The sequence below is a fragment of the Nicotiana tabacum genome, chromosome 13 (assembly GCF_000715075.1).
Source record: "Nicotiana tabacum cultivar K326 chromosome 13, ASM71507v2, whole genome shotgun sequence".
NCBI classification, from domain to species: Eukaryota; Viridiplantae; Streptophyta; class Magnoliopsida; order Solanales; family Solanaceae; genus Nicotiana; species Nicotiana tabacum.
The window spans coordinates 132,368,353-132,395,778 of NC_134092.1; the positions used below are offsets into that span (position 1 = coordinate 132,368,353).

The window sequence follows — 27,426 nt, forward strand, 5'->3', positions numbered from 1 at the left end:
AGGTTGCCCATGTTGTTCTTTTCTTATAAAGTAATTCTAAGCAAGTATATATGATCCTTGAATCCTATAGAAGCTCATATTGATGGTATGATGTCCATAATGTTAATCGAAGGTGCAACGACCTTAAGTCACTTCAAAAGGTTTAGAACGTGATTCCATGAGTCTAGTATGCATTATATAGTATCTATTTTACTCTATCGAGCCATGCTATAGTCGGCCGGGTACGGAACCTATTGTGCAACCACTAATTAGTTGGATTTACCGAGCTCCACGTGGCCGAGTATGATTCTACCGAGCCTTATGATGGCCGGGTACGTTTTTACCTAGTCCTCTTTGAGGCCGGGTACGATATGATGATGATGATGATGTCTACTGGGGCGTATGTTTTTAAAGTTTATGTATATATATGTATTATGCATTTCATATCAGTAGCCCCTAGAGGCACGCAGATGTTACAGGTTGTATCTCCTCTATCTCTCTTTATATTACTATTCTTGTTTATGCTTTCCTGCCTTACATACTCGGTACTTTGTTGGTACTGACATCCCTTTTGCTTGGGGACGCAGCGTTTCATGCCTGTAGGTCTCATAGGTTGACATTCCTCCGAGTAGGCTATCAGCTCAGTGGAGGTGTTGGTGAACTCCACTTGCTCCGGAGTTGCCTATTTGGTCAATATGCTTTGGATATGTATTGATTGGTATGGCGGGGCTCTGTCCCGGCCTTTATGATTTTATGTACTCTTAGAGGCTTGTAGGCAGATGTTAGGTTTATGGATACTTGTACGGCCTTGTTGGCCTATGCGTTGAGTTTACAAATGGCCATGTCGGCCTTATAGGCATGTATGTCACATATATAAATTTGTATATCATGTTGGGTCGTCATATGTTGAGTATTCCCTTATGTTTTATTCTTATTATCTCATGACGGGTTTCTGGCTCATTTAATCAAGATAGTATAATAAGAAAGATATGTTATGTTGGTACTCGGTTGAGTAAGGCACCGGGTGCCCGTCGCGGCCCTTCGGTTTGGGTCGTGACACTACTATTATTTGCTAGGGGTGATAAACAATCTGTGGTAATGATAAAATAGTGTTTTGATCAATTCTCTACAGCTTCTGGGCTTAAAGCTTACTTAAACAAGAGCTCAGTGTACTTTGGTGGTGTGGATAATGCTGAATAGGAAGCTATACTCCAACAATTGGGATATATCAAAGGTGAATTACCATTCAAATACTTGGGAGTTCCCCCTAACTGCTAGAAAGATGAAGGTGACTCAATGACAGCCTTTGATCGATAAAATAATAGCAAGAATATCATCCTGGTCTGTAAGAAAATTATCATATGCTGGAAGAATTCAACTTATAAGAGTTGTTCTGTTTGGAGTTCAATCGTACTGGTCACAAATGTTTCTGATACCATCCAAGGTGATCAAGACTATTGAAGCATACTGTAGAAGTTTCATATGGTCAGGGACAAATGTAATAACCAAACGAGCCTTGATATCTTGGGAGAAGGTATGCAAACCAAAGAGTGTAGGAGGACTAAACATTCTGAATCTCAAACAATGGAATAGAGCAGCCATAATCAAACTGCAATGGGACTTAACAACAAAAGCTGACAGATTATAGATCAAATGGGTACATATGTATCATATAAAGGGGCAGCCTATAGCTAACATCAAAGTGGTTACACAAGCAAGCTGGATGGTCCAAAAGATCTTGACTATTGAAGGACCAAGTCCACAGATATACTTGCAGCAATTGGGATCACTAGCAAAGGTTGAATGGAAAGCAATCATGTTCAGAAATTTAGCTAGACCCAAAGCAGTATTTTCTATGTGGCTGATCATACAGGAAAGAATGCTGACTGCTGACAGACTGAGCAAATGGAGCATGAATGTGGATACTGCATGTGTTTTCTGTAAGTGCCATTCAGAGAACCACCCCCATCTGTTCTATGAATGTACTGTCATCAAGGAACTATGGGATGATATATTCAGATGGATACAAATACAAGTGCAAACAAGGACATGAAGTCAATTAGTATGCTGGTTTGGGGAAAAAGCAAAGAAAAAATCTGTTGAAGGGCACCTTTTGAGGATGATTCTAGCTGAAACATTGTACAGTATATGGGTTGAGAGAAATCATAGAATTTTTGAGAAGACTCATAGAGATAGACAAAGCATCGTTAGAGAAATAATATACATCTGTAACATCCGAGCTGTTGGTATACTCAAAGATGTTTTACAACACAAGTTCATATAGGGGAGGAAAGAAATAGTATTGTCATGTTACATAGGTCATTGAGGATAGGAGTATAACAGTGATACATGTACGGCTGAGTTGGACTTTATACAATGTAATTTGTTGCTTTGATGATTAATAATATTTGTGAATTACCAACAAAAAAAAATTGTTCATTGAAAATATAACAAATATTCATAGTTTTTTTTTTACTTCAAGGGCAACTTTAAAGAAAAAGAGGTTAATTCCTTTTTAATATCCGAAAAAATTAAATATTGTGGACCATAAAAAAAGACATAAAATTCAATTAAAGTAGTGACATGCCTATGTATTTACTAGGTTGATATAAACCTAGGGGCTAGGATGCAGAAAAGGTAAAAGTTGCCCCTCATATTGAAAATAGAGAGATTGTATATTTGTATCCTCTGTTTTGATTTTGGTATCAAAAATCAAAACAAATGGAAGGTTAAGTTTTAATTTTTCTGAAATCTTGTGATTTTTTTCCACGTGGCCTTTTTAAAAATAAAAAAAATACCCTCCCGTTGATTTTGGGCAGTGACATAAGAAATTTTTCACTTTTTTCCTGAAAAATTCATTTTTTTTCGAAATCAACGTTTGGTCATAAAATTTCCAATTTTCACTTGAAGATGCATTTTAGAATTTTTCAAATCCAAAAAGCTAATTTTCAAATTTTTCACTCAAATCACTTACAAAACTTCAAAAACAGCCCAAAATTATATTCATGTCCAAACACAACTCTAAATTTCAAATACCATTTTCACTTCTTTTTTTTGAAATTTTACAATTCTTATGTCCAAACGCCCACTAAGTCAAAATATTAGCGGCGAGAACTTTTTGATACCAAAATTAAATGGAGGGTATAATTGCTCTATTTTCACTTGTTGAGCGGCAATTTTTACCCTTTTCCCAAAAAAAGGGTGTTTGTACTCTTGTTTTGGTTGCTACTCCCTTCATTTCAAATTAGACGAGATACTTTCCTTTTTAATTTATTCTAAAACACATTTTTAAATTTGAAAATAATTCAACTTTAAACTCTTCATTTTACCTATGTTACCCTTAATGAAAAGCTTTTATAACCACACAAATATCTCACAAAGCTTTTTCCCCTTAAGCTTTTATGACCACAAGTTTCAAAAGCCTTTTTTTTTTCTTAAACACCGAGCCGAGCCAAGCTATATCATCTAAATTGAAACGGAGAGAGTATAAATGTTTGCCTGGAGGGGACAAAGGGTCTTATTCCTCGTAAGTTGCTGGCATGTGACCATGAATCACGGATTTAAGCCGTGGAAACAGCTTCTTGCAGAAATGTAGGGTAAGACTGCATACAATAAACCTTTGTAGTGCGGCCCTTTTCCGGACCCCACATAGAGCTTAGTGCACCGGGCTGCCCTTTTTATATCAATCAAACAAAAGTCAAGAACCATGACTCTTCAAATAGAAGACTTTAGCCTGTATTTTCCATTTAACAAAACTAAAGGTCAGAAGTACCAGTTCAGCACTACTATTCATATTGGATCAGGTTCTTCTAAATCCTGCATTCCACTAGCTAGTAGTGAGTGATCAAATATGTTGTACTGGTTTTAATCACATTTAATGCAATGGTTTTTATATAAAGAAAAACCAGCCAAGATGACAATTTAAAGATCCCTTAGCACATGGTTTGTTCTTCTACCAGCAATTCTTCATTCATTAATGGTATTAAAATTATTGGCATTTTGCCAGAAGTCCCATGTTTAAGCTGATAGCCTAACTAATAGGTCCAAGTTGTTGTCTACCAAAATGAAGAGAGGAATTTTTCACCAATTTAAGGCCCCATATATACATGACCAACAGGCATCAACACATGGCTTTGCCTTCACAAAACTTCAGCTCCAACTCAAAGCCTGTCTACAGCCTCTCTTGTGTGTGTGTATATATATATATATATCTCCTTTTCCATGAGCCTTTTCATCATAAAAACAAGCAATATCAATTAAGTCATCAAAGGTGTCTATAGAGTTTGCTTTCTCGTTTCCTACCTTCCAGAGAAATGACGATGATAAGTGCTAAGAAACTCATCAAGATGGCTAGGAGATGGAAAAAGTTCACGGCCAAGCAGAGGAAGAGAATTTCATTTTCAAGAAATGCCAGTGATGCAGACACTTGTAGTACATCCTCATCTTCTGTAGTTGAGAAAGGCCAATTTGTAGTATATACAGCTGATCAAACTCGCTTCGTCATTCCATTAGCTTATCTTGAAAATGAGGTCATTAGGCAACTTTTTAACATGTCTGGAGAAGAGTTCGGGCTACCAAGTGGCGGTCCTATTACATTACCCTGTGATTCAGACTTCATGGACTACGTCATTTCACTAGTCAAGAAAGGCGTAACTGCTGGAGATCTTCACAAATCATTGCTCCTATCGATTTCTTCATGTTGCTATACTTCAACTTCTAATTTGCACCAACAACTTCTTGTTTATTGAGTTATGACTATCATGTTTTGTAAATGTAGCTCAAAATAGATTGTATAGCAATTGAAAAATAGGCAAGTGAAAGATGGAATAGAGCTTCATCCTGAACTTAACCAGATCTATACCATTCATTATCTTGAACTAGTCCCAAATTATGAGTTTAAGTTCTATGCACTAAGAACGTTAAACTTAAAAGGTAGCTGCAGGTAACTCTATTTAATAACATTGATTGGTGATCTAGAATAAATCATAAGTAATTTGCTTCAACATGTTAAACTATACAGATTGTGTAAAAAATTCATTACACTGCCAGTATACATAACTTAAATCTTAAAATCATATTGGTAAGTAATTTCCTATTGCATTGGAATAGTGGCTAAATTTTAAAGTTGATGAAATCCAATTAGTAGACAAGAATTTTTTTCTTCTTCATTCATTCTTCTTTTTTAAGGACATAACTCCAGAAAAAGTAGGGAAAACTTTACACATTGCACTGTATAATAACACTAACACAAAAAAGTCAAAGCAAAATATTTCACTTTCTTAACATTTAGATAGGAGACATAACACTTGAAAATAACCACACAAAAAAAGAGTTCATAAATCAACCAAAATTACCTAAAGAGCTTAACGGTAGGAAGTTTCTAATCGTGCAACCAAACAGAGCATAATAAAACAGTTACTACTTAACTCTTCGCAAAATAACGAAAATGATTGAACAATCCTACTTTTTCGTCACTGTACACAGTTCCAGGTGGGTAAAAATCTTATGCATAATCGCAATAGACAAAAACGATTTATAAGTCGCATTTTAAAAATGTGACTTACAGGACTCATTTTTATATTCGCATCCTACAAATTTGATTTTTCTGTCGCACATTAATTTTAAACTATTAGTGTTAACTTTATTTTGTATTTATGTAAATTTATCATAAATCTATGTTAATTTACATGCCTAAATGACATGAAAATTAATTGTAAAGAGTTTAATTGAGGTGAAATTATAAAGTGTTCCTCTTCCAAACTTTTTTGCATTTAAAGTTTCATACTTTATAAATCTAGATTGAAAAGAAGCTGCAAATCTCACTTGTTTTTTTTTTTTTGGACTAATTTTTTTGAATGTATAGAATTTAGGGAAAAATACCCTATATACCTATCTAATCAAAAATAATTACCCGTAATTACCCATTTTAAAAGTAATTACATCAATACTTATTCTATTACAACTAATTACCCGCCCAACCCAATTCTCGCGTGCGATGGACATATCTAATTTAAGCAGCAAAAGTGTGAATCCTAAAAAGAAGCCAAAGAATAGTTAGCTTTTCTCAATAGTGAACAGTGTTGTTAGTATCGTACTTTTTTCTGCTATCATCACCCCCCTTTTTTTTATTTGTGCTCCATAGTTTATTTTATCTTCTAAAAGTAAAACAAAAAATAATATGTACTATCTAACTAAAATTTGAATTTTCATGTGTGTTGAAGTATTTGGTGTTAGAATTTATTGGGTATTGTTCTTTGATTATGATGTTAATGCTAATTTCAAAGATTTTATTGTGAGAAAATTAAATCCATCATTGAAGGATCTTAAAACTTGAAACTCATAACTTGGTTTGTTTGAGTTTTTAATTGTTTTGATCCGATCCTGTTTGGGTTTGTTTGGAAAGTTAATTGGAGGTTGTAGCTAAAGTTTTAGTCAATTTGATGGAGATTTTGTAGTAGATTTTAGAAATTTGGGTTGAAATATAGTTGAACCAGAGAAGATGACGAATTTGTATTGTATACCCAAATAGTATACAAATATACTATTTTGGTATACAATTCATTCCAACTATATACCCTATTAGTATAGTTATATACTATATTGGTATCATATGCTAGTTGAATCTTTTTATGGTTGTATTAGCTGCATTTAATTGGTACAATATTTGATTTTCTTTTAATAATAGTAATATAGTACAATTTCTTGAAATACTTTATTATATTAATATGTGGTACGCTATTTTTTTATTTTTCTCTTTATGCGTGTGTGTTATGTAATGGTAGTATAGTCATATAGTTGCCGGAAATTAACCAGTAAAGTTGTATACCATGTTGCTATAGTTATATGTCATATTGGTATCATATGGTAGTTTGAACATTGTTTTGATTGTTTTAGCTGCATTTTAAGTGAATTCTATTATGAAATTATTTATATGAACATGATTTGCAGTGCTGAAATTTTTGTGTGCCGATGAACATAAATTATGTGTATTATGTAATAGTTTTATAATTATAGACAATTGTTGGAACGACCCCATACAACTATATACCATGTTAGTATATGGAATGAGCAAGTTGTTTTGCGAATATTTAGCTTGCAATATGAGCATATAATTTTCTCATTATTTTATTGCGTCCTTTAATATTTTGGTACAGTAGTATAGTTGCAGGTAGTTGTAGCAATATTCTAGAGCAATCATATGCTCTGTTGATATACATATATACCATATTGGTATTACATGGTACAGGAAGTCTTTTTTCGCTACTTATACTTTTGTTGTATTTTTTAATATTTTATTATCATTTTTATTCTAACTAGTATATATGGAGATTTGGTTGCTGTAGATTATGTTTTCTTGCTCTATAGCTGGTTGTATTACTGCTAATGGTAGAGTGTGTAATGATATTTGTAGGGAAGGTGATCAAGGTTTACATGGCATTCACGTGTTGATTCTTAGAATCTGATTATGTAATTTATGGTGCTTAGTAGCAGTCAGTGTGATATTCAGTGAATTAGATCAAGTGACAACTGATATTATTTCAGTTTGAAAATTGAATTTAGAAAATGAGAAAGAAAAAAGAAGGTATATTGTACTAGTTATATTAAAAAAAGGTGAACAAATAGTAACAATATCAGTTATTTTTTCTTATTGTAAAAAAAAAGAATAATAAAAATAGTGAAAACAATAAATAATAGATTATGAAGAGAAAAAAGAATATAAAAAAAGAAGTTAATTGAAATTAAAAAGGGAAAAAGGAAATAAACATAGGAATAAAAAAGAATTGGAGAAAAAAGAAAAACTCTCCACAAAAACTGTTATGGATAGGAAATATAATTAGTTTGATGGGCAGGAAAACAAATAGGTAAACAAGGGTAAATAGTTTTGTTTTTGTGGGTAACTGTGTCATTCTCCCTAGAATTTAATACTATGGAACACCAAAATTGGGTATTTGGTATGATCAAATATATGCACTAGAAAGCTTTAGATATTCCTTTCAGAATTCAAAGTCCATTTACTTGTTTGATGGAAAGAATGAAAAAAAACAAGAAGAAGAAAGGCTATACATTGCCCAGTGTTGAAAGAAATGTACACTGGGAATGTTCTATACAATGAAAATGACCTCTCTCTACAATCTACTCTCTCATTTCTAATCCTGCTTTACAAAATCTCATGGGCAGAAGAATCTGCACCATTGTCTTACTCATAATATCCTCAAGCCGGAAGTGAGATCAACGAACACATCCTCATTGCAAGGTATTGTGAGACCGCCCATCGGATGATCAAAGTCAAACTCTTCTTCAGCTTGAGCCAACAAGTCTTGAAATAAAGGCGGCCTCAAGTATGATACTGGCACAATGAATAGTTTCTTTTGGCTCTCTACTACATATACTGCACAATGTCCTTTTGGAACACCTTCGGAGATTGATGACCTCCTTAGGATTCGATTAGCCTGAATAAATGGAGTCACTTTGATACCCATTGTCTCAAAAAATATGATGTAACTCTAAATGATGAAGAAAAAAAAAAGAACAAGAGTTTTGAGAATTGCACCAAAAATGGATGTTCTTTGAGTGTTTGGATATTTGTGTTCTGCTCAAATGCTTTGTGTATTAATATAATATATATATAAGCTAATGGTAAGTCACATATACTTAATGTTTTTTTGGTGAAGAGAAATTTGAGAGACAACAGTACTTGAAGTTTCACATGGTTTTGCTTACTCTGTTAATGTCAAAGTAATCAGACCACAAATTTTGTGGAACAACAACATTAGGCCCTACTGTTTCTTATGATTTGGAACAAAAGGTACCCTTAAAATAAAATCCACAAGAGTATATAGATGTAGTTGATGACTTAGTCTTGGACCACTTGGTTTAAAGATATAGTGACAAATAATTCAATATATGCATCAACCTCTTTACTTAAAACAAGACAACCAGCCATTTCCACAATTTCTAAGGTCCCATATTATACATCAGCACATGTTTTTGCCTTCAATACCTAATTCAGATTGACAACTAGAGCTATAATTTTCAAAGTCATAACTCTAGCCTCAGCTATAAATAAACTGCTTCCATAAGACATTTTGATCATCGAGCAGATAGAACTTAATCAAACCTTCTAAAAACTCGAACAATATTTTCTTTACTATAAACCAAAGAAATCAACATGATCAGTGTTAAGAAACTCATCAAGATCGCAAGGAAATGGCAGAAGCTTGCGGTCAAGCAAAGGAAGAGAATTTCTTTTCCAAGATCCAATACCCATGACGCAGAGTGTTGTAGTACATCTTATTCTATAGTTGGCAAAGGGCATTGTGTGGTGTATACAACTGATCAAAAGCGATTTGTAGTTCCTTTGGCTTATCTACAACACGAGGTAATCAGACAACTGTTTCACATGTCTGAAGAAGAGTTTGGACTTCCGAGTGATGGCCCTATTACATTACCGTGTGATTCCATATTCATGAACTACGTCATATCACTCATGGAAAGAGGTGTAGCTGTAGATCTTCAGAATGCGTTGCTTGTATCAATAGCTTCCAGTCGATGCTCATCAGCTTCATACGTTCAAGAACTAAGAAACCCGGAATTGCTAGTTTGTTGACCTTAATGTTTTGTAATGGATACATGATATTCAACAAGTTTACAGAACATTCAACATCTAATTATTCATCAAAACTCCATATTCTTGTCAACACTCTTTAACTTTGTGATTATATCTGATTTCTTTCAGTTGCTTTCTAGTAGTCCTATGAATTAAAATTGAACTCCATTAACTATGAGAATATATAGCAACCAATGAATAACAGAGAAGTATGATCATATTTTATGTTGTCAATTTTGAGATTGGCCTCAAAAGTATCCACAGAACAATCAGTAAGCAAAAATAGACTCGCGCGGGCTCCAGTATTTTGATTTTGACTGATAGATAAACTACCATAATATAATAGGGTTCTGAATTAAGTAGATTGGACCCCCAGAATATCCAATTTTCTGTAGTTCTAATTCATAAGAAAGTTATGTCAAAGCTGCATTAAACCATTTTTTCAAATAAGATAAAAATCAAAGTTGGTTCAAAGGTGGACTTTTGTACTATTATTATTTAGCTATCAAAAGTCAAGAAGCATAATAGAAGTTGCTGCTATTTATTATCTCCTGCATAATAGAAACAAAAGTCAAGAAGCATAATACTTCAAATAGAAGACTTTAAGCTGTATTTTGCACTGGTTAATATCACAGTTTTTGTTTCTCGACGAATCTGTGATATCTTTTTATTTATCAATATCCTTCATTTTCTTACACATTCAAAGGGTAGCCCGATGCACTAAGCTCCCGCTATGCGCGGGGTCCGGGAAAGGGCCGAACCATAAACTACACTATTTTGTGACAAATGATTTTTTTATCCTTCTTCCCATGTCCACCAAAAAGAAGAAAAAAAGCAAAGAAAAAAGACTTCTGAATTAACTGCAAACGACTAATTTCTTTGGTTGCTGAATCGCTTAGTTTGTTTTGATACAATTAACCAAAAAATGGTTCAGTTTTCTTACTGCTAACGTATCTTTTGAGTAAAATCTGTCAACAGTGTTACTCAAGCGCAAAAACTTTGTTATAACAAAAGCAGAATAGGACTAGACAAGATGACAATTTAAAGATCATATCCCTAATCTACACGACAAAGAAAGGAGTAGCACATGGTTTTTGCCTGTTACCACAAATTTTTTATTTAATTTTTTCAAAGTACTGGCATTGGTGAGAAGTCTAAGTATTAGCTGATATCATAACTAATAGGTCCAATCTATTGTCAACCGAAGTGAAGAAATGAAGAAACTTATTATTTTCCATCCTTTCAAACTAGCTTCAACCACAAATTTAAGGCCCCATATCAACATGATCAACAGGCATCAGCACATGGCTTTGCCTTTTGTTAGTAACAAAAACTTCAGCTCCAACTAAAGAAAGATTAGTCGTCTCCTGTTTCTTGTATAAATAATCCCCCTTTCATGAACCTTTTCATTACCAATTCAGGACAAGCATTAACAATTCAAACCTCAAAAAGTCTCTAAATTTCTTATTTACTTTCTTGTTTCAATATTCCAAAAAAAAAAAAAAAAGACAATGATCAGTGCCAAGAAACTCATCAAAATGGCTAGGAGGTGGCAGAAGTTTGCGGCCATGCAGCGAAAAAGGATTTCATTTCCAAGAAATGTTAGTGATGAAGATAGTTGTAGTACATCTTCATCCTCTATAGTTGAAAAAGGGCATTTTGTAGTCTATACAATCGATCAAAGGCGATTTGTCATTCCCTTGGCATACCTTGAAAATGAGGTCGTTAGGCAGCTCTTAAACATGTCTCAAGAAGAGTTTGGGCTACCGAGTGGCGGCCCTATTAAATTACCCTGTGATTCAGCGTTCATGGATTACATCATTTCACTAATCAAGAAAGGTGTGGCCGCTGGAGATCTTCACAAAGCATTGCTTCTCTCAATTACTTCATGTTTCTGTTCAGCTTATTCTTTGCACCAAGAAAGTGGAAATCAGCAACTTCTTGTTTGTTGAGTTATGACATAGTGTTTTGTAAATGATAGCTCAAAACAGATTGTAAAGTAGGAAACTAAAAGAATGTGTTACAACAAATGAAATGGAGCTTTCAATTTTCAATTTTGAAATAAGAAATTCTTAACATTATCATCATGGAATGGTACTACTATCTTATCCCGGGCGATAACTTGGTTGATCAAAACTTACAAATATATGAATCATTCTGACTAAAAAAGTTTGAAGTTATATTACATTAGAGTTTTTGGCGAAGGGGATAGAGGGAATTGATCTTTAATTGGATATATTAGTGGATATTGGAAATCAAATGTGTAAAAAATGATAAGTTAATACCTTTTGCAAATTATTATCTGAGACTAGGGGTGGCAAAAATGGTTAAAAGAAAATAGCTAACCACCCATATTATCCACTAAAATATGGGTTGAATAATGAGACATAACTCAATAAACAAGAAGTTACTGATTTCCACTTTCTTGGTGCAAATTAGAAGATGAAGTACAACAACATGAACGAATCGATAGGAGCATTGCTTTGTGGGCCCTGTTCTCTTAAAACATCAAAACGCTCGAAGATTTCCGGCAGCTACGCCTTTCTTGATCAGTGAAATGATGTAGTCCATGAAGACTGAATCACAGGTAATGTAATAGCGCCATTACCTGGTAGCCCGAACTCTTCTTCGGACATGTTTAAAAGTTGCCTAATGACCTAATTTTAAAGGTAAGCCAAGGGAATCACAAAGCGCCTTTGATCAATTGTGTAGACGATAAAATGGCCTTTTAGGTCGTGAGCCTGATGAGTTGACAAATTCCTCTACCTCGTATTCTCTTTCTTCGTTGTGAATTTAAACCACGCGAATTTTCAGTCTAATTGAGCTACCTTAACCACTTTGAAAAAAGTCTCCTTTCTTTATGTATTTTGGCCGCGATCTGAGTTTTCTTTTACATGTACACATGCTTTTTAAAAAAGCTTTTCATCTGCACTTATCAGTCAAAACTCGAAGCAGCCTGAGTTTTCTTGCAACTATTATGCGTCAAAGAGTCGCCCTACCGAACCCCACAAAAACTAACTGATGAAATGCAAACACCTGGAATTGTTTTCCCTATGCATATTTAGATAACATTGCAAATGGAAAAACAACTCTTATGTACTTCTGCGATTGAAGTTCCAAGTGAAACAAATTTTTCCTTTTCAGGAACATTTAATGAAAAAAGAAAACACAATATTTATGATGTTGTTTTAGTCCCTCTATACTAAACTGAACCTCCACACAAAAGTGTATTGCTAAAGTTAGAGAGTATACAAATGAAAAGGTGAACATCAGTTTCTGATGGAGAGAATACAAGACTAGTTGAGCTCTACATTCCAAAAGAAGAATAGTTCCAAGGCTTCTTTCATCCATCCATTTTGGCACAGCTTTCTTGCTTCGCGAACATTCATCTGCAATTGGTTTTTATCTGTCAGCAAACGCGAAGATGTGATTTCGTTTCACAAGAATACTATTCTGGTCTAAGAGAGGTGTCACGTCACCTTTACTAATAAGATCAGTATATAGGATAGATATGTGTAGATTTAAAAAGAATGGATTATTGCATACCCAAGTAAGTTCTCTCGCGAATCTCTTTCTCAGGACAAGAGTCCAGTTGTTCTGCTTCAAACAAAGGAAACATATGCTCTTCATAGGCAATGCCACCGGCTTTAGAGCAAAGGGCTTCCAAACTTGCAACTTACTTTCATTAAAATGTGACATTTGTTTCGAATGTTATTACAGTATGCGACAGCAACATAAACTGGATTCATCGGTCACGGAGTCATGGTGTTCACTATTGTCAGATCTGCTCCTCCTTATCACATTGGAATGTTCTATTGGTTCATTGTTATTTTCCCTCATTTGTAACAAGGCCTCAACCTCAGCTTCTTCTTTATACAACAAACGAAGTCCATACTTCTTCATTTCTCCAGAAAAAGATAGCCTAATAATCCCATAGTCATTTGGTGTTTTTCCATTTGCCTTAGATGTATCCCATAAGACAGCAAGAGGTACAAAGAAAAAATGAATTGGTGTATACCGTTCTGAATCATCGGATGATTCTGTATCACATTCTGATAAGGCAAGTTTCTGGGTCATGCACGACATCCCATCATCACATACGGGAATCAATTGAGCTGTGGTGTCAATTAAAATGTCATCGTAACATACAGCAAAACCCAAGAATTTGTCAGGTATATACCAATTTTCAGGCAAATCGACTGATACACTACTATCAGTTCCCTTATGGTGGAACCAACTTGGGATCTTCTTCCAATAATGCCAAATGGTAAACACATTTTCGAACAAGGAATCTGAAACAGAGATGTCATGCCTCAAGGAAGAGATATTCTGAAACAGGGCATGTGCAAATAAATTATATATAGAATCATTGTGTGCATCATCATACAGTGGCGGGAATACCACCCTCTGTAGTTTCTTCCTCTTTGTTACTAAATCATTGATAAATTTCAGAGCCATATGACAATCTACATGCAATTCATTTAATTCATGGGAAAGTTCTGGCAGTTGTATAAGCGTCTGGCAAAATGATAAGCCTAAGGATCGAAGAGCACCAAGTTGGGCTATGCTTCGAGGCAAATGCTCAAAATTATTTCCTCTGAGATCCAATTCTTTCAAAGAGGATAAGGATCCAATGTCTTCCGGAAGTCCTCCATCTATTAGATTGCAATAACTGAGATCTAGATTTTTCAATGACAGTAATCCTTCAGCCACTGGAGGGAACTCAAAGTGCACTCCATTGTCTCCGGAGCACCTAAAGCTCAAGCTGTTAAGTTTGTTCAAGCGTACGATGGAAGATGGAGGTCGTGAAATTAGAGTATCACTGGCATAAAGCACCTCCAAGTTGTCTAAATCCCCTATCTCTTCTGGCAAGCTTTCCAGTTTTGAGCAACCAGACACAAATAATTGAACCAAACTTATCAACCGACAGATGCTGCTTGGAAAAACTACAAGGTTTTCCATATCGCTCAAATCTAGCCAGGTAATACGAGTCTGGTAGTGAAAACTAGATGATGGTAGTTCCCTTATCCCAGATCTCATGTGAATCTGTATCTCCAGCTTCATTCTCCCGCGGATTTCTGGAAATTTCTCTAAACTTGAGCAACCTGGTAAATCCAGATATTCAAGAGATTCCACGTTAACACATGGAAACCTCTTAAGGCTTTTACAATCGGTCAAATCTAACCCAATGAGTTTGCTGCAACATCCCAAGGAATGGTGAACCTCTTCAAGATTAAAACAGAAAGACATATCCAAATACTCCAAATTTGGCATCCCCGTGAAATCTGGTGTTCGCATCAGGCTTTCAGAGCCCGTGAGATTTATCGTCCGTAGAGACGGCAAATGCTGTTTAGAACATACAGATGATGGTATGAGAAATAATTGAATTAGTTAAAATGATGATGGGAAGACTTGGAGAAAAGAAAAAGACTTAAAGATCTTAGAATAACACTGGGAACAACCCCAAATAATATAAATTACAATAATTTCTTTGAGATGGAAACACATTAACTTGAGCTTATGGAATTAATAACTTTTGTTCATTTAAAGACATGCACTGTAATTCTAGCAAAAATAGAGAGTACCTCAAATAATACGTGACAAAAGCAATAATATTTGTTCCTCATCACTAAATTAAAAGACAAAGATAGTTAGAGAGAAAAATAAAACTTAACTATTGTACCTTTGTTTCCATCCATAAATAACGCAGTGAACTAAATGAGAGTTCAAGGTGAACAAGCATTTTGGGTTCAAATGTAGATGGCAATGACTCACAAGGATAGCCATCCACGTTAAACCAACGCAAGTTGTTGGATAGATACTCAATGGGTTCATCGCTAATATTGAAATCATAGACCTCTCTGTCTATGTATAATATCCTAAGCTTTTTCATATTTTTCATGGCCTCATTGTTAAAGCGTAGTGTATCCAAATCATGAACCCAAATTGCTTCCACTGCCACGGTCCCCTGTTAAGAAAATCATTAGGAAATACTAATGTTACTTTAGAGAAATACTTTTCCAATTAATTCTATAGTTCTATTTTCTAATATTACATTTTTTTAGAAGTTCATTAGAGACAAGTTTATAAGCTTTTCATGTTGCGATAAAAAGTAACTACAATTGAAACAATACCAATAAATTGTAATGACTTTTTAAATTAAAAAAATAAATAATGGTAAAGTGAATCTCTCATTGAGCTATTATGTAATAAAATGTCATAAAATTTTCAAGGTAGTCCAAAGAATGAAATTAGATCAAACAGATTCAGTGGCTACTAGCTAGACTAATCAATCACTAAAAATATATATGAAAAACAAATTAGGCAAGGTAAATTAAAGAGGCTACTTAACGAATTAGGTAATTAATGTCTTTTTTTACTAATTAAGCAATTAATATTACTTTTCCTTTTTCTACTAACTAAAGTAAACAAATAAAATGATGTACCTGCAAGATTATGAAGCAAGATGAACAAATAATTGGAATTGACTGCCCTATATGTCTTTGGAATATGAAAATTAGAAACCAAATACTCTTGCATTGTTTAGCCTACTTACTGCATTGTTGGTCATCACTTCTTCGAAATCCTCGTTGAGCCATAGTCTGCTGCGTTCTCCCGGATTCTTTTGCAAGTTCACGATATATTTACCCATATCTTGAATTAAGTCATGCATTTGAATAATCTGATAATCTTCAGTGATGAACACAAGAGATTTGTCAATTAAAATACGCAATCCATATTCAGCTCCAATATGACAGCTCTCAAGAATTTGTAGGATGTAAGCTTTTTGTTCCCCTCGTAAGAAGCATGCTATATCTAGAAACATCTCCTGTTGTATGGGCTCTAATCCATCATAACTGATTTTGAGCTTATCAACAATTTCCGAATTAGAATTAATTTTCATTTGCTCTATTGCACTTTTCCATTCAGTTAAGCCTAGGTTATGCAGCAGAGAACCCCACACTTTGAGGGCTAAAGGAAGGCCATTGGCATATTTTACTACCTCCAATGAAAGCTTCTTAAAATGCTCATCTGGATCTTCTTTTCTGAAAGCATGTTGACAGAACAATTGAATGGATTCATGATCAGATAGTGCAGTCATTTCATAAATGACATCATTCTTTTCTATCAAATGTTTGTTTCTAGTTGTTACAACAACTCTACTACCATTACCAAACCAACCAATATCACCTGCTAAATACTCTAAATGATCTTTATGATCTATATCATCAAGCACAATTAGCACCTTCTTAGAGAAAAGTCTGTCTGGAATCATCCGCTTCCCATCATGCTTATTATTGACGTAATCATCTTTTCTTCTTGACAATTCAGAGAGAAGGGTGTTTTGCAAAGAATGCAGTTGATGTCTTTTTTCATTTTCTTTTATATCCGCAAGGAAACAAGCAGCTTCAAATTGATGAGATAAAATGTCAAAAATGACTCTTGCTATCGTCGTCTTCCCTAGTCCACCCATGCCCCAGATCCCCAATATGATCCGAACATCATTGATTCCTACCTTAAGTAGGGACTTTAATTTATCCAAATGAGTATCTATTCCTACAACATCTCGCAAAGAAGACAAAGTAGCACTATTGCACAATTTGGAAATTTGGTCGACAATCTGCTGAATATTCTCTGCTTCAATCCTACAAAAATAAGAAGATTAATTATGGATAAATATAAGAAAGTCAAGTATTAGTAAGCATTTCATAATTTTTTTTATTACATAGGGGTAAGGGAAAGGGAGAGAAGATTGCTAGGTGAGGAATCGAACTCTCATCAAACTAGGTGAATCGCCAACCAATTCAGCTACTAAATATTGTTAATTTGCAAAGAGATGATTAAAAGACACCGCATATAAAACAAACGCTCGAAGTACCAATCAAAATATTGTACATGCAAGAATGTTAGGAACTATAGTGTCTTCTGGGGTAATAGCAAAACGTGAATAGCTTAAAGGGTAGCAAAATGGTTAAAAAAAAAATAGTTAACCACCCATATTATTCACTAAAAAATGGGTTGGATAATGAACTTTTTAAAAGTGGGTCAAATATGAATAAGAACAATATTATCCATTTAGAAAATGGATAACCAATAGGTAACCAATGAAATAACTATACCAACAGGATATACAATTGTACGCAAAAAGTTAAAAAAAAATTAATTCAATTATTAAACTGAAATAATATCAGTCGTCAATAAAAAAAATTCTAAAAGGATCTAATTGTAAAAGTATACCATTCCATTATATAGCATACTATAATAATTTATTTATTTATTTGCATTTTTAATTTGCCCCCCACGCTGGGTAAAAGCTTAAAGCAAATTAAAAGGGAGAAGGCAAGTGAATCTGCGGGTAATAAGTATACTATTATAGTCTATTGTATACTACTACAGCATATTGTTACAATATATTACATATTATTACAATATACTATAACAATATATTGTATACTATAATAGTATACTGTTGCAGTATAACTATATACTCCGATAGTATGTTGTATACTGTAGCGGTATACTATTAGGTAACTGTGTTATTCTTCGATTATTACAACATACCATTGCAGTATATTGTAAACTCTAATAATATACTATTGCAGTATAGCTATATACTCCTACAGCATATTGTATGTCGTAACGGTATACTGTAGCTTTGTTCTTCTTCGATTTTCAACTGAAAATTTCGATCTCAATCACCTCAAATCAGCTCCAAATGCTATCAAATTTCAGTATGAACTTCCAGAATATACTATAAGCAATATTTAACAGAACCCACTTTGAATCAAACAAGAAATCTTCAAAAATAAAATTGAGTTTCAAGCCCAACAATGGTGGATATTCAAATGTACATAAAAATTTAGATCTAGGAAGCTTACTCGAAGATACTATAAGTAATATTTTATATCACCACATCGAATCAAACAATAAATCTTTAAAATAATAGCACCACTTCAATAAAGCAATCATGAAAGAAGAGGCGAATGGTGGCAGGGCCAGAGGCAGGGGCATCTTTGAACATATGGGAGGTTACTGAGCCAACGAGAATTTCAACTTTAGGACAAGTCTTGGATAAATAGGATGGGGTGAGCCAACGAGAATTTCAACTTTACTGAGCCAACGAGAATTGATGGATGGGGAGTTGAGCAAAGAATTGGAGGAAGGTAAAATGAGGAAGAAGAAGAGGAACATAACAAAGGCGGGTAAATAGTTTGGGGTGCATAGGTAGGAGTAGTAAATAGTTTGGGCCTGGACATTAAAGGGTAAATAGTTTGAAATTAGTGGGTATAAAGTGAGATTTTCTCTTTTTAAAAATGGGTCAAATATGGATAAGAACCATATTATCCATTTAGAAAATGAATAACCAATGGGTAGAACTTTTACATTGGTAAAGTCTCAAATTGGGGGTTCCTCAAGTTAGGAAGACTACGTGCCCGTTTGGACATACAATTTGGTTGAAGATTTTTCAAAAAAAAAAATTCATTTTTTTCGAAATCAGCGTTTGTTCATAAAATTTTCAATTTTCACTTGAAAATGGATTTTGAAAATTTTCAAAAATTTGAAAAACTGTTTTTTGCAGTTTTTCAAAATTTTCACTCAAATCACTCACAAATCTTCAAAAACAACCCAAACTGAAATTTATGTCCAAACACAACTCTAAATTTCAAATACCATTTTCACTATTTTTTCGAATTTTACAATTTTTATGTTCAAACACCTACTAAGAATTCTCCCAAAATTGGTCATATGCAAGAAGTCATAGATAATATGGCCGGTCAACCCGTTTTTTATCCATATTAAATATGGGTCAGGTCGGATAATTTATCTATTTTTTCATTACTCGTTTTCGATCCAAACCATATCCGACCTGACCGGCCTGTTTGACATTCCTAATAGGAACAATACCTTCCTACTGATAGAAACATATATAACAACCATCATTCCTTTTTTTTTCAGGAAAATAAAAATAAATATATTTTTAACGTCTAAATGATAATCAATGAAATTAGATTGTATAAGCAGTATTCTTAACAAAATAAATTGATTAAGCTTCCACCTTTTAATTTTTATTTTGTAAATATGATAAATTTATTTAGTGTCTTTTCTGTTCAACTCACTTTTTAAGGTACAGGTTCTTTTTCTACAGTAAAATATGTACTCTTCACATAAGCAACCACAGTTGAAAGAAAATTATTCCTTTTGAGCTCCTCACTTTGCTCCTATAGTAACTTGAACCCCGCAACCTAAATTATTCATTAGCACTTGAGCAAACCTCTCTTTGTTTTTTTCATTGTAAGAAATTACTATGTGTTCTTAACTCACCCGTCACGGACATCATATCCTTTTAGATTTGCGGCAGCAGTTAGAGCATTCCTCCATCTTTGGAGCTTCTGCCTTCCTTCATCATCATCCCTATATCTTGGTTCGTGTTTGTCAAAGGCTTCGGCAAAGCTCTCTCTCTGGTTTCGAACATGTGATGGATCCACATCATAGAAGACTGGTATGACAGTCTGTCCACATTGATCCTTGCATTCCATGATCTTTACTAACTCATCTAAGCACCACCTCGATGTTGCATAATTCTTTGAGAAAACGACGAGGGCAACTTGAGACTGTTCGATAGCTTTCAAGAGTTCATCTGATATTGATGCGCCATGCTCTAGCCTTTTATCATCTTGAAACGTAAATATTCCATTGTTTTCCAACCCTTTGAAGAGGTGACCTGTAAATGTTTTTCGAGTATCTTCACCTCTAAAACTTAGAAAGACTTTGTAGTTCCATCGAGGAAACTGTGAAGTACTCGCAGAAGCAAAAGATGATGCCATTGATTCAGCTAATTATTTGAAAAGAAAAAAAACTTGTATGTGGATAAATTGTAGTTGTGGTAAGAGATAAAAGTGATGATAATAGAAGAGAAAGAAATAAACAACTACTAGCGCTTCAAATAAGAAAAGTTTGTATGAGATGGGTTTTCTTTGAATTTTAACAGAAGGAGAGGTAGGAAATTCCTTCAAAGACCACTGTATATACACATTGGACAGCTAAAAAGTATCCCAATTGAATCCAATTATTGCTCAAAGGTAAACGTCCCTCCTCTCTCTTCTTTGCCATAGAAAAAGGACCCATTGATTGCAATTCTTTTTCTGTTTTAATTTTATACGGAGGTCGACAAGGTGTTCGTCCAACAAAATATTTCTCTCTCAGTTTTTTATATGATTATATTTTCCGAGTTGGCTCGTTCTATCTCAACTATTTTATTGAAAACTTAATCAGATAAAAATTAATCACCTAATGATTTTTTGCCAAAAAAAATTCTTGACCCTTGGATGGCTATAAGTGGTAGGCCATTTATGGATAATAGCTTAGCTAGGATTCTTTACTAATGGATAATGGTCATTCGATTCGCGGTGTTAGGCTCATAGAGGGACACTGATCGATCACTTTTATAATTATCGCTATAAGTGGTAGGCCGCCCCTGCTTTATTCAACAAAGTTAGAAAAGATAAGAATTATTGCTAGTGGAAAAGTTTCAAAGTAATTTTCTTTACACAGTTGCACTAATTAAAACGAGTACTATGGTCCTATTTTTCTTTGCGCACAACAAACCAGTATAATCACATTAGTGGGATCTGGGGAGGGTAGCGTATATCCAGATCTTACCCCTACCCGAGATAGAGAGGTTGTTTCCGATAGACTCTCGAAATCCTTCTCTCCAAAAACTCTACACTTTGCTCTTGTGGTGACTCAAACTCATAACCTCTTGATTGGAAGTGAAGGTTGCTTACATCAATCCCTCCATAATAATGTGAAGGAATATTACTTTTCTCAAAAACTTCATATAGAAAAATCAACTACTTTAATTAATTAAAGGCCAAATACATATTCAGCCTCTTAAAGAAGATGGCATGGACTCAGTGTTAATCATCATATTATACTAAAAATAGAAAACTCTTAACTTTAAAGTTGAATTACAATAATTTATATTATACTAAAAGGAGAGTAGAATGCATTGTGGTTAAGCTAAGTGACAAGCTAAAATGAAGCCACTTGGCAATTTTAGGACAATATTAATAATTAGAAATTATATGTAGAAACATAATTAATGGAGGAAGTTTAATGAATCTTATACATAATCTAAATATATCTAGACAAATCTAATCTATATATCTATATTTAAATTTATATGTATATTTGTATCAATATCTATATCTATATCTATATTTATATCTATATATTGATTCACTCATAGATTTTTTTTCTATGTTAGCTAGAAATATGGAGGTGAAAAATTAATTAAAAACTATAATAGAAGAAAAATATATAAAGACGTAAATTGAGATAACCTATGACTATTTATACTTTGGAGTAAGTTAAAATATAAAATAAAACTAAAAATTACTCAAGATATTAAAGATTTATTGAGTTTAAAAACTAAATAAATTCAAGCAGCAAAATACGATCTTACATAAAGTATACAAATTAATTATAAGGTAAGAAAAAAATTAAATAATCAGCAAAAGATATTTTAATAACAAGAAAAATAAAGTCATATTGATATTGATAAATCATGCAAACGAATATTTTATACGTAAATATTACAACAACATTTAGATATAATGTGTTCAAACAATTAAGAAAATATTTTTCTATGATTAATATTTGAATTGAGTTTAGTTAGTTTAAGTTTGAAAGCATACCATAACTTTTTGAAAATATGGTCCAATTAAGAAAATAGAATGATAAAAATTATTTGAATTTGAGATGAGAAATTATTTTAATTTTTATCTATATTATATTAGAATGAGTGTGGTAAAAATAGATATTAAATTCAAACAGGCTAATAATAATTCACATGACAATGTAATAATATTAGGTATTGAATAATATAAAATCAATAATAAAGAATAAATAGAAAAAAACTAAGATTTTTTATCATAGAAAAAAGTGTAAAACTTATTTAAATTTGAGAAAAACTAAAAATATTGAACAATAAAAATAAATTAGAGATAATGTAAGGACATTTATAAATCATAAGTTTAGAAAATAAAATAAAGTAAATATACAATACTTAAAAATATTATTAAATTTTAAATAATTTAAAATTTTCGAGCAATATTTTTGAAACAAAATAAATATTTATTTTATAATTAAAAAATTATATATTTATCTTATATTATTAAAGAAAAGTAGTTGAGAATGATATTAAATAAAAGTTACGAGTTAATGAAAAGCCACATAAAACGTAATAAGACTATATATTATATTTAAAAAATAGGAAAATTATGTTAACTTATTAGAAATTTACTATTAGAAATGAAAAGAAAAGACTATTTGAATTTAAGATTAGAAAGTTCTTAAAACTACGATGCGAATGCTCAAATTATGAATAATACCACCGAAATTGAAGTCTTATTTATGAAAAATAAAAAAATAATAAAAAATAAAATTTTAAATTATAAATAAATTTCTAATATAGGCAATTTCACAAAAATTAAATTTGTATCTTAAAACTAAAAAAAATTATGTAAAGAAGTAAAATGACAGTGAAAATGTTACTACAACATTTAGATATAATATGTTCAAACAATTAAGAAAATATTTTTCTGTGATTAATATCTGAATCGAGTGCAGTTAGTTTGAGTTTGAATTTATAACAGAATTATTTGAAAATGCGGTACAGTTTAAAAAATAAAATGATAAGAATTATTTGAGTTTGAGATGAGATTTTATTTTGAAAATATTATGTAAAGAATTAAAATGACATTAAAAATATTATTACAATATTTAGAAATAATGTGATCAAAAAATTAAGAATTTTTTTCTATGATTAAATAAATTTTTAAAAATACAAAATAAATTTTATTAATAAAAAATAAATTTTTAAAAATAAAAAATAATGAAAATTAAAATTAAAATTAAATTTTATCTTATAGCTAAAAAAGAGAGAAAATTTAACTGCATCTAATACAAAATTAATTATAAGAGAACTCAATACTTTTGGAAAATGATGATCAAATAACTTATGTATTAATATTTTAGACTAATTAAAATTTATAATTTAAAACAAAATATGACATTATTTTGGTTATAGGTAAAATATTAATATAAAACTAATTAACATTTATAGTAGGAAAGAGAATGTATATTAAAAAGAAAATAGAGGTAGTCTGAGGATACTTATACTTTAAATTAATTTTAATATAGATAAAATAAAATAATTAATTATTACTGACAAATTTAAATGATTAAAATGTTATGAATAAGAGGATAAAAGCATAAAAATATATCAAATTTCGAGAATAAACTATTTATTTTTTTCACATACTATTAAAAGGATAATAAGCAAGACATTAATTTAATTATAAGCTAAAAAAATTATATGATGGTATAATAATATGAAATATTAAATAATACAATAACTATAAGAAAAGAACAAAAAAAAGAATTTACGTAAAAATGATGTGATGAATAAGACATATTTGACTTCTTGATAAAAATAAAGTGATTGTAAGAATTTTGTTAAAATAATATGATCTAATATGCTCGAACAAGACCGATCACAATATGACATGTTTAGTATTCTTTAATATCGACAACGGAACGAAATGCAAGTACTAAAATTAAGGGGTTAGGTTGCTACAAATATATGTTATAAAGATTGGTTGTCTACTACGAGATTTGATCAATAATTTCATATCCAGCTTCATAATTAAATTCTCATGTTATATAATTTTTATCTGAGAGATATATATTTTAAGTTTATTTGTACATGATTCAAACAATATACTCGCAATTTGAAATGATTTGTCTGCGTATCGTACGGATACTAATACTAGCATCCTTTAAAATTTGAGTTACAATTTTCTCCTTAGAAAAAAACCTTTAATTAAATAATATTCAAATTAGATTAGAAGTTAGCCGATGATGTTGTAATACTTTAATGCTTCATCAAATCAATTCAATGAGGTTTAGGCCATTCATATTTTCCTTCCACAAACGTTCTCATTTAATTATTTCCTCATAATTACCAATGGAAACGTTTCTCCCTCTTCTCCATTTCTCTTGAATTCTTAATTTCTAAGAGCTTTAATAATACAAATTTGGATCATTAGGTAATTAAAATCAGAAGGTAAAATAAAAAAGGATATTTGATAAGCATGTAAGTAACGGATGGAGAATTTGTTGAGTTTCACTCTTTATATTTTGTTTGTTTCATCTTCCATAGTAACCTCCTTTTTACATTCTTTATTTATGTCAATGTAAATTACCTTAGTTAATTGTTGTTTCTATCTTTCATATTCAACATTAGTAACTTCTTTTCACAATCTTTTTCCATTCTTCACCATACACTATATAAGTGCACAATAAGGTATTTTTATCCCATTATCCTTTTTTGTATTCTTTCTGCAAGATTTATTTTTTTGGCAAAAGAGTGTCTTCACTCACCAGTATCTACAACGGGTATATATGTTTCAATTTATTTTATGGTGTAAATATTGACTTTTTTCAATTCTTTTCGAATCATAGTTAGTAATCTATTATTCTTGATTATGTAATTTTCTTGAAAAGTTCTAAAGTTTAACAGAGTACTAATGTGAAAATCCTCTAGAAAGTCTGGAGCATGATAAGTTAATATTGAGAATCTTTAGGACTGTAGAAAACCTTTTTATTGTCATGTTATGTTCAAATAGCTTATGATGCAATTGTAGACTTCGCTTAGGTCCTTTTTGGATCAGAGCTAATTGACTACTGGTAATGTTTGTTGTGGATTATTTAGTATTATTATTGCTATGTTATATTTAATTAACCTCTTCTGCAGCTATAGACTTCGCTTAAATACTTTTGGATCATAGCTAATTAACCACTATAGTACTTAATGCAGAATATGTTTGTTGCAAATTATTTGGTATTGTCACGACAAAGTTCTTATTACGTTCCATATAGCCTAAATTAGTTACCCCATTTAGAAAACACATCAAATGATTTGTTTGTCCTAATTCTAATGTCTTATTATTTAGATGACTGTTAAATTCACCATTTGCATTAAAACTTAATTTTGATGTTAATGATGATTGTGTATATACTGTTTAAGTATTCTTCATAGCTACATCATTCTTGTGAGACAAATAATAGATAATACAATCCTTTTTTTCTTTAATTTTTTTTTGTTGTAGTGCTATTATTATTTGCTTGTTTGATTTTGTTTTTGGTGATTTTGTAGCATGTCAATTTTGTAAGTTTAATTTTCTATGTTATTCAACTTTGATTGTTTGTTTCTTTCATCTTCAACGGTTATATTATTTTTGCACTATAACTTTTTTAACATTCTTAGTTATATTCTATAAAGGTGCACAACAAGTTTCTATGGTGGCAAACTTGAGCACACACAAAATATTTGTGGTTCCCACTTTCGTGTTGTTGTTACATATTTTATTCATAAATTTTATCATCTTTTATCTTTTCTTTCATATGAAAATTTTTACTTCAAAATTTATGAGACAATATATAAATTCTCATCGAAAATTAATTTGTGTGAATCATTCTTTAATCTACATAATAAAAACATCAAACTATCAACATTTGACATGCGATTGGTGTGTTAAAATTACATACTATTATATTTGTGCAATTCAACTAATATTCTTCATTCAAATTCACAGATGAAAGGCTCATAATTTTGAATCGGACAAAGGGTACATGTACGTGCAATTATGATTTATAAATATAAATTAAATTTATTGATTTCAATAATTATTATGTATCTCTATCACAATTAACTACTATTTCTATGCAGTTGTACACCATAACATTGATGTTGATTATTTAGCGATCCTAAGGAAGATATATGTTGATCGAATTTCTCTACAGCTTCGACAAAATTCTACTTTTATTCGATAACAACTTCTTGACATGTACGCGACTGTGAAAAAGAGGAGGCTACAATTTCTTAAACATAAGGCACAAAGTTTAACACATGTAGCACTTGCAACCATAACCGATGTTGCTCATATTGATATATAAAATATGTGGTGTTGAAGCATAGTAGGCTCACTATTAATTAGTTTTGAGCTTACATTTTTCTTCTTTTAAATATGTTTAACTCATTGCACGCCAATTCTAAGAATATTCACATTGCTTTAAAATAGTATTGGGGTCTGAGAAGGGTAGTGTGTACGCAGACCTTACCTATACCCTGGGGTAGAGAGGCTGTTTTCAAATAGACCCTCGGCATTCTTCCCTCCAAGAACTCCCCACCTTGCTCTTGGGGTGACTCGAACTTAAAATCTCTTGGTTGAAAGTGGGGGTTGCTTACCATCAGAGTAACCCCTCTTATGGTAAGATAACAATAGATATATTTTCAATAAAGTTTATATGTGTAAGAAAATGAATGAGAAAATCATATTTGAAAACTTTCGTGTGTTTTCATTTTTTTCTTTGTACATGTATATATATATATATATATATTATACATTCCACACATATATTTATTCCTCCCACACTAACCCACTAGATTATGTCCCCTTATATTATAATACACTTACTAACCCCATTAATTATGTCCCCCTAATGGTAAAGACATAATATGCTATGCACGTTGGTCTTCTTCTTCACCTTCTTCTCTACCAAGTTAAGTAAATCTCCATGAATGTTAGAATTAGGATATGGCCTCTTCTTCCCAACATCCCCCTCAAGTTGGAGGGTAACTTTGTGACCACTAACTTGCTCAAAATTTCGGAGTGAGAAACCCAGAAAATGGCTTTGTGAAGAAATCCGCCAGTTGGTCTTTAGATGGAACAAAAGAAAGGGTAATGAAGCTGGAAAGGAACTATTGACGCACA

General features: G+C 32.1%; 3 protein-coding genes across 4 annotated transcripts; 2 read left to right on the plus strand and 1 right to left on the minus strand.

Annotated features, from left to right (window-relative positions):
- Positions 1-4,292: 4,292 nt before the first annotated feature.
- LOC107811673 (auxin-responsive protein SAUR68-like) lies at positions 4,293-4,727 on the plus strand. Its single transcript, XM_016636643.2, has one exon. It carries the CDS (start codon positions 4,293-4,295, stop codon positions 4,725-4,727), a length of 435 nt encoding a protein of 144 aa, XP_016492129.1.
- A 6,370-nt stretch (positions 4,728-11,097) lies between these two features.
- On the plus strand, positions 11,098-11,538 carry LOC107811674 (auxin-responsive protein SAUR68-like). The gene has a single exon (XM_016636644.2). It carries the CDS (start codon positions 11,098-11,100, stop codon positions 11,536-11,538), a length of 441 nt encoding a protein of 146 aa, XP_016492130.1.
- A 1,074-nt stretch (positions 11,539-12,612) lies between these two features.
- On the minus strand, positions 12,613-20,586 carry LOC107811675 (TMV resistance protein N-like). 2 transcript variants are annotated; one of them, XM_016636646.2, is made up of 5 exons: positions 19,910-20,586; positions 16,143-17,232; positions 15,270-15,554; positions 13,133-14,932; positions 12,613-12,975 (listed from the first exon to the last, which is right to left on the minus strand). In XM_016636646.2, exons 1-4 carry the CDS (start codon positions 20,410-20,412, stop codon positions 13,301-13,303), a joined length of 3,510 nt encoding a protein of 1,169 aa, XP_016492132.1. In that variant the 5' UTR covers positions 20,413-20,586; the 3' UTR covers positions 12,613-12,975; positions 13,133-13,300.
- Between the last annotated feature and the right edge of the window lie 6,840 nt (positions 20,587-27,426).

What these genes read in the sequence shown, in the direction of transcription:
- LOC107811673 (XM_016636643.2), top strand. Translation starts at nt 4,293, where the DNA reads ATGACGATGATAAGTGCTAAGAAACTCATCAAGATGGCTAGGAGATGG.
- LOC107811674 (XM_016636644.2), top strand. Translation starts at nt 11,098, where the DNA reads ATGATCAGTGCCAAGAAACTCATCAAAATGGCTAGGAGGTGGCAGAAG.
- LOC107811675 (XM_016636646.2), bottom strand. Translation starts at nt 20,412, where the DNA reads ATGGCATCATCTTTTGCTTCTGCGAGTACTTCACAGTTTCCTCGATGG. An exon ending in GGATATGATGTCCGTGACGG is followed by an intron (nt 17,233 to 19,909) that starts GTGAGTTAAGAA and finishes TTATTTTTGTAG; the next exon opens with GATTGAAGCAGAGAATATTC. An exon ending in AAGTGATGACCAACAATGCA is followed by an intron (nt 15,555 to 16,142) that starts GTAAGTAGGCTA and finishes TTTTCTTAACAG; the next exon opens with GGGACCGTGGCAGTGGAAGC.